Raw genomic sequence first — 13,918 nt, forward strand, 5'->3', positions numbered from 1 at the left:
CCTTCTCCCCGCCCCGGAACCTGCATAACACCGCGGCGCCCCGCCCGCTCCCGCAGCGCTGCCGCGATATGCTCGATCCCGGGCGCGTCGCCCCGGCGCACGCATGAAACCCCAAGTCATGTTGATTATACAGGTTGCGGGGCGCCCGAGGGAGGCGGAGAGGAGAGAGCGGGGAGCGCCGCTGCCCCGGAACGAGCATTAGGGAGGAGGGGCAGCGGGTGGGGAGGGGAGGCGGGGGGAAGAGAACGGCGGGGGTGTTGCGTGGGAGCGTGGCTCGACCCTGGAGCAACCTCAGAGCCCGGGGGCACCGGTAAAGCCCCGGGCACCGACACAGCCCCGGGGCACTGATGTAGCCCGAGGGCACAGTCCGTCACTTGCTGGGGCAACCGCACAGCCCCAGGGCACCGATACAGCCTGAGGCACTGATACAGCCCAAAGGACCCAAGGCCCCTGGACACTGATAAAGCCGCTGGGATGAACAGAGCCCTGAGAACTGATACAGCCCAGGGCACCCATACGGCCCGAGGCCACCAGTACAGCCCCAGGGCACTGACACAGCCCCGAGGACCGGTATAGCCCCTGGGCACTGACACAACCCCAGGCGCCGATACAGCTCCAGGGCACCGATACAGCCCTGGGCACTGATACAGCCCCGGGACTGATGCAGCCCCACGGCACTGATATAGCCCCAGGACACTGATGCAGTTCAAGGGCACCAATATGGCCTGAGGGCACAGTCACTCCCCCTGGGGCCCAGTGCAACCCCACAGCCCAAGGGCACTCATATAGCCCCTGGGCACCAGTGCAGCCCCAGGAACCTATACAGCCCTGGGAACCGATACAGCCCCAGGGCACCGATACAGCCCAAGGCACTGATATAACCCTGGGCACAGATACAGCCCCGGGGCACAGATACAGTCATGGGCATGGATACAACCCAAGGGCATCAATACAGCCCTGTGGCACTGGTGCATCCCAGGGACACAGTCACTCACCCCCCAGGGCTACCACACAGCCCCAGGGCACCAATACAGCCTGGGGCACTGATACAGCCCAAAGGCACCCGATACAGCCCTGGGCACTGATAGAGCCCCAGGGCACCAATACAGCCTGTTGTACCATTTGGCTGCCATAGAGTTGCTTGGGTGCCCATGGAGAGCCTGGAAATGGCACCCGCTCCCTTCAAAGCCTGTCTAACCAAGCTCATGGGGGTTGGGTGACGCTGGAGGTCTGAGTCACTCTAGCTGAAAAATAACCTTCCTAACTGTCTTTTCTTTGCACCTCAAATACTGTGTTCAGTTTTGGGCCCCTCGCTACAAGAAGGACATTGAGGCATGGGAGTGTGTCCAGAGGAGAGCGATGAAGCTGGTGAAGGGTTCAGAGCACAAGTCTTATGAGGAGCTGCTGAAGGAACTAGTTGTTTAGCCTGGAGAAAAGGAGGCTGGGGAGAGACTTTATAACTCTATACAGCTACCTGAAAGGAGGCTGCAGCAAAGTGGATGTTGGTCTCTCCCAAGTAACAAATGATAGGACAAGAGGAAATGGCTTCAAGTTGTGCCAGGGGAGGGTTAAATTGGATATCAGGAAAAAGTTCTTCACCAAAAGGGTTCCTAAGCAATGGAAGAGGCTGCCCAGGGATGTGAGTGAGTCATCATCGCTGGAGGTATTAAAAAATGGGAAGACAAGGTGCTCAGGGATATGGTTTAATAATGGAGGGGTATAGTTGGACTTTATGATCTCAAACGTCTTTTCCAACCAAACAATTTTATGATTCTATGATTTTCCTTCAGAGCCCAGAGGAACAGTGTGCTCTGTCCTGCCATGCCCCAAGGCCTCCCTCTGTCCTGGCGGATGGTGGCAGAGGTCAACCTGTGGCCTCCCCGGCCTTGCAGCTGGCTGGCCTGTGTTTTAGAATCATAGAATGATTTGGGTTGGAAGGGATCTTAAAGATCATACAGTCATAGAATCATACAGTTTCAACCCCTCTGCCATGTAAAGGTCATCTTCCACTGGATCAGGTTGCTCAAAGCTTCATCCAATCCGGCTTTGAACACCTCCAGGGATGGGGCAGCCATGACTTCTCTGGGCAACCAGTTCCAGTGCCTCACCACCCTCACAGGAAAAAATTTCCTCCTAGTATCCAATCTAAACCTCTGCTCTTTCAGCTTAAAACCATTCCAGCTCATCCTATCCCTGCACTCCCGGACAAAGAGCCTCTCCCCAGCTTTCCTGTAGCCCTTTTCAGTACTGGAAGGCTGCTCTAAGGTTTCCCTGAGCCTTCTCTCCTCTAGACTGAACAACCCCAACTGTCTCAGCTTTTTGTCCAGGGTCTTCCTGCTTTGGTCCTTTCAGACCTGCGGCTGGTGGAACACTAGAACAGAGGTGCCTCCCCAGAGGTATCTTGGTGTATTTCATTCATATCGTGCATGGATACAAAAAGAATAAAGCTTGTCTTGAGACAGGGCATTAGCAGGAGTTAATCCACAACACGTAAGTCTGTCAGGCGAAGAGGCCTGATGCAGGTTACAAATCGATGTGGAGCTGCCCCTGGTTGTACCATCTACAAACAGGCAACTTGAGATGTGTGGTTTCAATTCATCACCCCTTGGACACAGGTTAACAGTGGTGTAATCAGTAATAGCCCACTAGAAGAAGCGGCAGCAATGTGTGATGACAATGAGAAGATTCACAGTCCAAGAGAACTTTTGCCCTGACAAAGTCCAGGCTTAAGAAACAGGCTTGCTTCCTTGTGATGCATGCAGGAACCAAAAAGAAGGGAGCAGCAACCTCCCACCTGCTTATGCCATTTCTTATAGACTGTGCTGGTTTTGACTGAGATAATTTTCTTCAGACTAGCAGCTATGGGGCTATGTTTTGGATTTGTGCTGGGAACAGTGTTGATAATACAAGGACGTTTTCCTTATTGCTGAGCAGCACTTACACAGAGTCAAGGCCTTTTCTGCCTCTCACACCACTCCACCAGTGAGTTGTCTCAGGTGCATGAGAAGTTGGAAGGGGACAGACACAGCAGGGACAACTTACTCCAGCTGACCAAAGGATTTTACACACCATATGATATAAAAGCATATAAAGCTGTGGGAAGAAGAAGGAAGGGGGAGGATGTTCAGAGTCATAGTGTTTTGTCTTCCCAAGTAACCGTTATGCGCGATGGAGCCCTGCTTTCCTGGAGGTGGCTGAACACCTGCCTGCCAACGGGAAGCAGTGAACGAATTCCTTGCTTTGCTTGCATGCACAGCTTTCACTTTACTTATTAAATTGTCTTTATGTCAGCCCATGAGTTTTCTCACTTTTACACTTCTGATTCTCTCCCCCATCTCACCACGGGGCAGTGTGGTGCTGAGTTGCCAGCTGGGGTTATACCATTGCGTATACAAAAGTCTCTATCCCCTTAGAGTAGAAGAAACACACACAAACAGTGGTTTGTACCAGCCAAGAATTTAAAAACAATGCATGAAGCAGCAAAGATGCTGAGTTTGAAGGTGTCCAGAAAATTGTGGATGAAAGCCATAATCAACTTGTCCTTCCTTTGGCACTCCAATGAACTCTGGATTTTACCACTACAAATATTTTGAAGTGACAGCTCCTGTTCTGAGGGCAGGCAGCTGTCAGGGCTGCGCCCAGCCTTCAAGAAAGGATGAACTGTAGTGAGTGGGGATGAACAGGTCACCTTCCATTGCACTTGTTTCATTTGTTTTATACATCTCTATGGATTCACAGATGCAACCCTTGATGCAAACCCAGAGATAGTGCATAAGACCAGATACTCTACAAGTATAATTGTTTCTTTTCAATATAGTTTTACTTGCTCTATAAAGATTGTGCTCTTTCAGCTGGATCAGGATAGTTTGTGGGAAGTAAGCACAAGAGTAAGGTCATCTTGGTTTTGGTCTTGTCTCCTGTGGTGCTTTAAGCCTGTGCTCTCCCAAAGTTGTATCCTGTGATCTAGTTCCATTTTTTTCAGGAACCAGGTCTTATGATAGGTTAGTTCGTTCCCTTCTCAGAATGAAAGTTAATATGTACCTTACAAATGCAGTTCAGGGGCTTGATCAACCACTTAAATAGCATTATGTCTCAGTTTGAAGTTTAACAGTGCTGGAAAGTAATGCATGTAGCTAAACCGTTCAGCAACTTGTTAGCACTCAGATGTGCTTAATTCCATAAACAGACAGGTCAGAGTTTTCGCCAGGGCTCTGCCTGAGGTGAGCAACAGCCTTCCTGCTCTTCCTCTCCCCCATCCCAAAATCATTTCACTTCAATAAGCATGCATGATGCACAAAGCAAAGTATTTATAGTGCCATCTAGCTAAATTTGTAGCTGTCGTTTCCTCTCATTCCTGCCTAAAATCCTGGGAAATAATAGCAGTAGAAATTAAATAAAGCAGCCCCAGTTGACAGCTGAGCAGTGAGCAGACAGGGAACACTGCAGGTAAGACTGCTTATGCGGCAGCGGGTGCTGAAGGGGCCAATTGGTGCGAAAAGTAACATGTCAGAGGCAACACAAATTTTTTTAAAACAGCTTTGGAAGGCCATACTGTTGGACTCTCTTCTGTTGGACTGACATTTGCACACAAGAGCTCACAGGAGCAGAAGTCACAAAACCTGTTCCAGTTATGGGGGAGATGAATGGTAAGATGCTACCCTCCTGTTATAGGGCACCATTAAAGGCTATTTCATTGCTCAGTTCAGCAAAGGTGACTTGAGCAATTCACGACCCTGTCTTCATGGGGTCATATCAGAAAGGACCTCAGGAGGGTCACCACCTTGTTCTCCCAGGGTAGGATCAGCCATGTTTGGTCTATTCCTGATAGCTGTTGCTGTAGCCTGTTCTCATAATTCATACAAGGAGGAAGCCTGTGAAATATCAAGGAAGTGTCTTCCAGCTCTTTGCTTAACTTTGGCATTTAAAAGCATTCCTTGATGTGTCATCAAGATCTGCTGACTGCTGCAACCGAAGCTAGTGTCCCACCTGCCACAGTGAGATGGGTATGTTCTTGGTAGCAGTGTCCACCTGAATACAAACATTGTGAGCTACTTTAACTGTGCCTAAGGCTTACAATCTGTCCTTGTAAGTCATGTTTTCAAGGCCTTTTGTAACTATTCTCACTTGCCTCTGGGTTCTTTCCACTTGATCCATCCATTTCGTGAAAGCCACTGCCTAAACCATAAAGTATTAAGCTGATGCTCCCCTGATGCCACCCAGGACAGAGCGATCGCCCGTGTCCCTCTGTATTCTTCCCATTCTACAGTAACGCATGTTTATCGTGCGATCACATCACAAGTGGAGAGCTACTAGCTTTTCCTTTCCCAGTCACACAGGTGGAGCGCACACTGAGGGAGTGAACGAAGAATACTGAAAGGATTGTGAGGCAATCTTGTCATTAAGAGAGTGTGGCTACAAGGCAGGAGTCGTGGCTGCTGGCTATATCTCTGCCACTAGGTCACCACATGACTGCAACGTCATAGGATCACAGAATTACTAGGTTGGAAACTTCCCACTGTACCTCAGTTTCTCCAGCTATAAACTGGAGACAGCCATGTCTCATATTTGTCAGTCACATTGAGATCTGTGTATAAATGTGCAAAAAGACAGCCAATACATATATATATATTCTTTTTGGAAGAGGAAAACAAGGATTGTGGCTTGTGAGAAATAAAACAAAATACGTGCTACTTTTAAAATTTTGTTTCATTTATTTGGCAGTAATATCCAACCCCCCCTGCTTCAAAAAAATTACAAAATCAAGTAAAATAAGTGCACTAAGGAAACCTACAGAATACTGATAAATTTCACACACGTACAGGAAGGAATAGAGAGGGAGGAGTGGGACTTTTTTTGTTTGTTGCTTTAATTTGTCTTTTTGGAAAGAAAGATAAAAGCCTTCCCTGCCCCCTGCAGTCCTTACAGCAATCGTCCCAGAGGGCAATGGCTGGAATTCAGCACTTCCTTCCCCAGCAGCCAAGTCACCCTGAAGAAGTCAGCCTGCTGCCTGGGCACAGCTAACCAAATGGTTGCCCTTCCCCTCAGTGTAGGGGGGCAGGATTTTCAAGTCCCCTTTGGGTACCATAGCCCTTAGAACAGGCATTGCTCTCCACAGTTGCATTTCCCTTTAAGGATATGAGGAAGAAAAGGCTCAGCGTGTGGCAGCCCTTTCTGTGGAGGCATATTCACTGCACTCCTACCCTGCTGCCCTAGGCTATCCTAGGATATGTGGTATGGCTTGTCAGAGCACTCAGCTTGCCTTGCCCGAGATAGCAGCCCAACACATTGCTTTCAGTGCAAGTGCAGGCTCTGTAAACCTCAACGGCCACCACACACCTTGCCAGCTGTCCCCAGCAGCCACCCTCATAGACCTCACATAGACGGGAAAGGGACTAGAGAATGTATCACATAATGCAGCATACAGAAGCCCTTCATCATGATTAGCTTCCCCTTCCTTCACATGGTCTGGTTCTCCTGGTTGGAGATATTCTTGACAGGACAATGAGATGTTATCCCTATCCAGGGAAAGCTTTTAAGGCAAGCTGCTATGTTTTCTCTAAGGCACTTTAATGATTCAAGCTGGAAGGAAGCGAGCTGGGAGACACAGACCACCTTTCATTTCAGAGCAGGGTCAGAATAAAGCAAAACATTTATTAGCAACGTTCCTGTGACTCCAGATGCAGCACATGAAGCCGTTTTGCTCAGACCGCTGAGGAGTGAGGGTGTGTCTGATAGGTGCTCCTATTCCACCAACCACTTTCTCCAGTGGCACCAGAACACAAATGACTGAATCCCAGTGTGGTGCTGTCCACACTACCCTCAACTCCTGTGGACTCCCCTCACCTCCACAGCTGACAGCTTCTCAAATCCAGACTATCATCAGAAAAGAACCACCCCCTTTTTGTATTTATTATGCCAAAACCTCTGAGCATGGCAGGGCAGATTATGATTTTCACTGGAAATGTGGCCAAAGTCAACAGAAATCCTAGGTTCACATCAGGAAAACAGCTCAAAGACCAGTGAGCCTTTAATGAATCCGGCTCATGGGTGAGACCACAGGAGGGGCCAAGCTTTCTTCTTCTACACTTGGTAGGCACCAGCTCATTCTTCCTCTCTCAGGAAAGCACTATGCAAAAAGGGGGAGGTGGGAACCAAAGTCCTACCAATCTTCACTCAAGCAGAACATGCTTTTGCAGGTGCAAGTGGAGTGTCACTTGAGTAAGCGCTGCAAGACACCTGGCAACAACTGCTGAAGTTGCAGGAAGATGGAAAGAATCTTCAGGAAGATGCAGGAATCTTCCTGAAGAACAGGAAGATGGAAATCACAAGCAGTCATCTCAACTCAGAGTATATGCAGCTGCATGGGATGCACAGCAGGGGCATGAAGGGAACATGGAAATGGGATGTTCAGGTGTGTATGAAATATGTTTGAAACCTGCAGGAGAAAATCAGCTGGGCTTGAGGCTACAGAGGTGATTGTCAACAAACAACAAAACAACATTCCATTTACATCTAGGACCAATGCTCTGCTAAATGGATCAGATGAAAATGACCCATGAAGGGATGTGAGGGTAGTCAGAGATGGTCTGATCAGAGACACTGTGAAACATGTCAGTAATGAATCTTCCAGCCCTGATGCCAAACCCAAACCTGGGATCAAAGAATAATGCTGCTGCCTCACCCCAGAGGAAAACAAAAACCCCAAGATAATGGCTAACAGTCCAGACTTAAACGTAGTCAAGCATTTTAAAGTACCCTACTAACGGGATTGCCTGGTCTCTCTGTCCCTAGACTACTTGGCACTTTCCTCTGGGCAATTTAGAGAGGCACAAACACAGGCTTTAAGCACATGGCCAATGCTAGCTAAGGGAGCAAGAGCTAGGGAGCTGCAGCATCAATCTGTGCCTGGTGAAACTATATCCAGCCCTGGCTTTTCTTCCCATGAGGAACATTGCTATCCCCAGTTGGGAAATACCCTGTAGTGCAGGGCTCACAAGTTGCTTGTGGTGTTTGCGGTGGCTAAGCGCAGTGTGATACAAACTGTGCATGGGCATTACAGCACTGTCAATAACAAAACCCCACAGGCTGGGTTTTCTGGAAAGATCTAGAGCTACGAAACATACAAAAGCTGAATTACTACCATAGGAAATAAAGTAATTAAAAAAACAACAAACAAAACAAAAGGGGGAGTCAGCATGTGAATGTGATAAGAAAAAATATGATAGCACCTCTAAGGAGGGGGCAGGGAGAGTAAGAGTGAGATGAGGTCAAAAAGAACCATGTTGCGTTGGAGCCCACAATGTACTGGAGGAGCTGCTGGGGACAGTCCGATGGAAAGCAAGGAGGAATATGCTGGACACATGCCAGCAGCATGGCACCACGACTTCCAGGTGTCACACCAGGCTGACCAGCTTTGAGAAGCTCGAATGAAAGGCGAGCAATAAGCAAGGCAAGGTCCTTGGCTAATGATGCCCTGCAGCACACGTGCTCAGCCACACAACTGCCAGGCTTGTATTTCTGCAGCCAAGGCTCGTGCTGACAATTGTATCGACTGAAGACCCCTTTTCTATCCAGCACTGACCTCCATCCTTTCCCCAGACCCAGAGGAACAAGAAATCCCTTTAGCTCTTAGAGTAAGCAGCTGTCTGCCCTGGGAAAGGGTCCCAGAAGCTGCTTTAAGTCCCTCCCAGCCTTCCAAGGCCCCAGCAATGAAGCTCCCGGGACAGGTGGGCTCTGCTCCCCTTTCCTGGCCCCCATTCTTTGTGTATTACAAAACAAATAACCCATCGCTATACAATGTAAATATCTGTGACTGGGCAACTGTAGCAGACGCTTGTGCATGCTGAGATCAGTTCTGGAGGACAGGGCAGCAGGTTGGGCCCAACCTCCTGGGCTCCTCCGCTGTGGAGGTCCCTTACATCTCCTTGGTGCTCATTCTCTTGGTCTTCTCGGACGTCTCCTAAAGAAAGAGGCACAACAATGAAGCTCTGCAGTGACACAGGAGCTGGCAGTCCCTTGAAGCCTTTGGCCCATCCACGAGCCGTGCCAATACTGGCTTATACCTCAAAGCCCCACACCTGTATTTGTCCCCAGAGGCAACAAGGATCCCCCTTTACTTTGCTCCCCCTTCTAGCAGAAGTTGCCAAGAGACAGGAGCAGAGGGAACCTCTCTAGCCAGGAGCAGAAGGAACCTCTCTAGCAAGGAGAGACTTAGTGCAAGCAGACCCTCCCAGCCTCATGCTAACCTGATGCTTCTGCAGTTCCTGAACGTATCTTGCCAGCTCCTCCTCAGTCAAGTCTTGATTGGGTCGCTGTCTGTGAGCAGGCACATTCTCATTCTTCCCTGCAAACAGAGTTTTCAGTGTTATCACAAACAGGGGATACAAGTTTCAGAGGCTGAACCATGTAGAACATAAAGAGGCAGGTCAGCCAAAGCACACCTCAAACTTAGCAAGGCTTTGCTGAACAAAGGTATAGGTTGGCAGTTTAGAAAGAGAATGGGCCTTGTGGCTGCCTGGTACTTCAGAACCTGGGTATCCAGTCTGTCTCTGTGTCCCAGTCTCTCTCTCTCAAATGACAAAAAAATAAAACCACAAGGAAGAGGCAACATATTATGTAAAAAAAGCACCTATAGTTAGTTCAAACGTCTTGGCCCCTTGTAGGTAATAAATGGAAGCTCAGTGCTGTCCCAGTACAATAACTGATACCTTGCAAAGAGGTAATTTTGCTCAGTGGAGATGCAACCTGCTGATGTATCTGATCTGGTTCTTTGGTTTCATTATCCCTCTAACAATAGCCTCTAACCCCTCTGCTGCTCTGACATGGGCAGAAAGTCAAAGAATTGTTGTCCCATAGCGTGCTTCTGCCATGGATGCAAGGGACAAAGCAAGCAACAAGACTGGGTGTTGCATAGCAACTTTGGAAGTTGTTTCTGGGGAGGCAGCAAAATGTCTCTCATTTGGTTGCTTAACCTCTGACACCTGCCCACAGCTTCTCTGGCAGCTCTATTAGTATTACAATTATCTTTTCTGAGGTGAGCTCCTGCTGTCACAGCTCAGTCTGAGCTGCAGTGATCCCGAAGCCTCTGCTGCAGAAGCCCAGATAAACATTACAGAAAGTTTGTACATACTTGTTGCTGTTCCTCTCACTCCTACTCTGCCCAAGCTACTGGCTGTAAATCTGAACTAACATACTGCTGACAGCTCCCACTCAGCATCGAAAACAAAGCTCACGCAAAGACTTGCTTTTAGGGAAGAAAGGCAGAAAAAAGCAATGCAGTGCAGGGAGGGTGGACATGGCTCCTTGAAAAGGACCCATAGATTTCCCATGGCAGGGGAGTGTTGACTTTCCACTGGCCCTGGACCATCTGTTAGAAGGCAAAATGGAGAGTCATTGATTGTAACCCCACCATGACCACTTACAATTGTAACACGGATCTGAAAGTTTAAAAAGGGCCTTCCAGAGGAAAAACAGAGGGAACAACAACCCTGCCTTACAGTGGACACCAGCTCCCTTCACCTCCATAATCATTATCTTCTTCTACTTCTACTATTTGTATGTCAAGCAGCTAAAGTGCCTTCTTGGCATTACTGGATGAAATTTCCTATCTCCCTTTTGAGGGAAGACAAGACCCTACCTTCTGTTTTACAGATATTGTAAATATAGATACAGTGAGGCTAGCGACACACATACAGGAAAGCTGACTTGCTTACACATACACAGTATTTTTGCAGACAGTGACCTATCTGGCCTGTGCATGTCCCAAGCCAGCTGGATGCAGAGTAGCTCTGGTCTGGGAGGTTACGTCCTTAATTTTCATGACACCAAATCCAGGCTACAGACCCCAGCAGCACTGCCTCCAACTCAGTTATGTGGTTTCTGATCTCTAGAACAGAAACAGCTTGGGTTTGGCCAACATTGACCACGGGAGGGTGATACAGAAGCCACCCATAAAGAAGCTGAGGAGAAAAGAAATCTGGATAGCTGGTGCCCTCAGGAAGATAGGAAGCAAAAATCCCTTTTGTGCAAAACCAAATACTATAATAGTCTAGAGAGCATACGGACCCTCGCATGTCATTGCAGTGCACACCCAGTTCCCACAGGCACAGACGCAGCGGTTGCACTCCACCTGGGTCTCTGCTCCATCCTCATAGGTTTCATCTTCCAGGGCACACCCTAGAGAGGCACAAAACAAGGGCAGTGGTTGCGAGATAGCGAGCAGGCTAAAGACAATATACATTGGAGAAACCTTGAGAGAGAAGAGTTACAAGGTCTTGGAGAAGGCCTTCCTTCCACCATCAAGAGTTTCATAATGACTAAAATACTGATGCTGCATTTGGTGTGTGAAATCAGTGACAAAATAATTTGGAAAAGTCCAACACTTCGTCTTGCTTCCTTAAAAGAGCAGATTTCAACTTCTCGATTCCAAATGAAATCTCAAGGATGGATTTGTTTGAATTTCCTAATCCATTATACACAGAAGAGGACCCCCAAAGTGAACGTTTTGGTTACTCCAAAACAATTCCTGTTTCAGGTGGGGACAACTTGAGGAAATGTGTGGTGTATTTGCTGTTGGAAAAAAAGGAAAAAATTATTTCTCATTTCAGCTCACATTTCTTCTTGCAGCTCTATTATATGGTTGAGACCTCAAGAGCATTCAAGGGCCTGTATGGTGTTAAGTGAAAACCAGTTGATGGTGTTTTCTGGAGGAGATGCGGCATTCCTAGCTTCCCACTGAAATAGGCAACTTAAGAGTTCAATTTATAATCCCTAAGAAACATAGCCTCTGTCTGCTCTTTGGTTCCACTGCAGTGGAATGTACTGGTAAACCTGGCCACTCTGGAGCAGCATTCCCTGAGGAGACAATCAGGTGAACAGCTAGGCATGCCTGGTCAGCAGAACACTAAGCTGCTTTCAGGTGAACTGTAGCACTAAGCAGGATTTGGAAGGCTAGTGAACTTTGAGATGTTCATCAGGGAGGCTCCCTATGTGAAAGGCAGAGCATGGCAGAAATTTGGTCTGGTCTGACTTTCCTAAGTTATCCAGACGTGAACTCCTCATGTGATTTATCTCCATGCTGTTAAATACACGCCTTGACCTTCCCAGCATACCATATCCATTTGACCTACACCCTTCCTTCTAAAATCCAAACCTTTTTACAAGAGCTGTGAGAACTCTGGAACAGAGAAACTAATACTTTTGGTTGCTGTTGGATGGAGGGTAGGAGTATATCAACGTTATCTTTGGGAGTGGAGTTACAGCATTTGATGTCTGGCCCAAAGCAGTTCTCTTTTCTTTCATCCCTTCCCAGGATCCCTCAGATTCCCCAGTATAAGTGAGGAGTTCCTACTTTTCTCTGGTGGGTTGAAGGATGGGCTGAGGCACTTGAGAAATTCATTGAAGCTGAGCTTCCAGTCAGCATTTTCATCTGACAGCTCGATGAGGGCATCTACGCAGAGTCCCCTGAAAGGAAACAAAGAGACATGTTCTGCACGGGGCTGTACCAGGCAGGTCCCTCCTCTACTGGCTTCCCAGTACAGATGAGTAAACCCTGTAATAACTAGAAAGGCTCCAAGATGCCTGGTGGAAGCGTCTTCTCCAATGAAACCTCACTGCATATAGACAAAAGAAAAAGAGACACAAAATACACATCTAATTAAGTGAAGAGCCACTTCACACATGGTTATCTTTGTTAGTGCAAGCCCTAATTGCTATTTTACGTAAGTTAGTTTTTCACGCCCCTTTCTACCACATCTGGCTCTCTTGTTCATTGCCCACCTGAGCAGCTTGTTGGTCTCCTGGTCCATATAGGTGGTGATGTTGACAGCAGTCTCATTCTGCTCTACAAACTTCAGGAATTCAGTGGAGTCCAAGCGAGAATCACCATCATCAAAGCTCTGTAGAGAGAGATGGGAAGATGTGAAAGGGTCTGATTTATCAGTCCTTCCTTCTCCCTCTTCACAGAATCATTTAGGTTGGAAAAGACCTTTAAGATCATCGAGTCCAACCGTAAACCTAACGCTGCCAAGTCCACCACTAAAACCACATTCATAAGCACCACATCTACAGGCCTTTTAAATACCTCCAGGGACAGTGACTCAACCGCTTCCCTGAGCAGCCTGTTCTAGCGCTTGATGACCCCATCCATGGAGAAATTTCTCCTAATATCCAATCTCAACCTCCCCTGGTGCAACTTGAGGCCATTTTGTCTCCATATGTACTTCACTTTTTTGAAGCTTTAGGGAAACAATTTAGGGAAACAAACCGCATCATTCCTATTTTGCATAAAGAACAGAGGCTCAGAGAAAAGCAGCAACATACCCATGTTAGCATCAGAACTGGGAGACATGACCCTAGCCTTGTTCTCACCGATAAGATACACTACCTCTCATTCATCTGCTGCTTGATTTATGGCTCTAACCCCATTTTGTCTCTTTGTTTCAGCCAGCTCTTAGCCTTCCTATATACCTCCTGCAGTAAAGACCAGCTGTGTTCAAGGAGGTGTCAACTTTCCAATACATGTAAATCCAAAGCTGTGCCTGGACTGTGACAAAAGGGAAAATCACAGGAAACAATTTTCTGCTGATTCCAAAGAAGGAACAATTTGATGCAATAGCACAATATCTCGCTACCAACTTCTTAAGGTCCTGACAGGACTCCTGGCGCTGAAGAGCAGGATTTTTAGCCCCGAAATCCTGGCTGTACTGCCAAAGAAGTAATTGCATTTTGCCTTCCTATTTGGAGATGTCACATCACAGTGCTGGGCACTCAGCAGGAACTGCTGGGCTCTCTCAAGAGACAGCTGCACTGCAGTGAGGGGAAAATGAATTCTGCACACAGACTGATGCCAGTTATTTTTTGCTGTGTGACTTAGGGCAGGTCAGTGGGTCTCCTTGTGCTGTGCTTCTAGGAATGCTGG

At 47.7% G+C, this 13,918-nt stretch overlaps 1 protein-coding gene across 1 annotated transcript in view; it reads right to left on the reverse strand.

Moving 5' to 3' along the window:
* Nucleotides 1–5,688: 5,688 nt before the first annotated feature.
* The window catches only part of FSTL1 (follistatin like 1), a 54,841-nt gene continuing 46,611 nt past the window's right edge, over nt 5,689–13,918 (reverse strand). The window contains exons 7-11 of the mRNA XM_009557003.2: nt 12,778–12,896; nt 12,350–12,462; nt 11,065–11,175; nt 9,246–9,343; nt 5,689–8,959 (exon numbers count right to left, since the gene is read on the reverse strand). Coding sequence (XP_009555298.1) covers nt 8,915–8,959; nt 9,246–9,343; nt 11,065–11,175; nt 12,350–12,462; nt 12,778–12,896 — 486 coding nt within the window. The 3' untranslated portion in view covers nt 5,689–8,914. The remainder of the gene's footprint in view (nt 8,960–9,245; nt 9,344–11,064; nt 11,176–12,349; nt 12,463–12,777; nt 12,897–13,918) is intronic.

Source organism: Cuculus canorus, chromosome 1, assembly GCF_017976375.1.
Source record: "Cuculus canorus isolate bCucCan1 chromosome 1, bCucCan1.pri, whole genome shotgun sequence".
Classification (NCBI taxonomy): domain Eukaryota; kingdom Metazoa; phylum Chordata; class Aves; order Cuculiformes; family Cuculidae; genus Cuculus; species Cuculus canorus.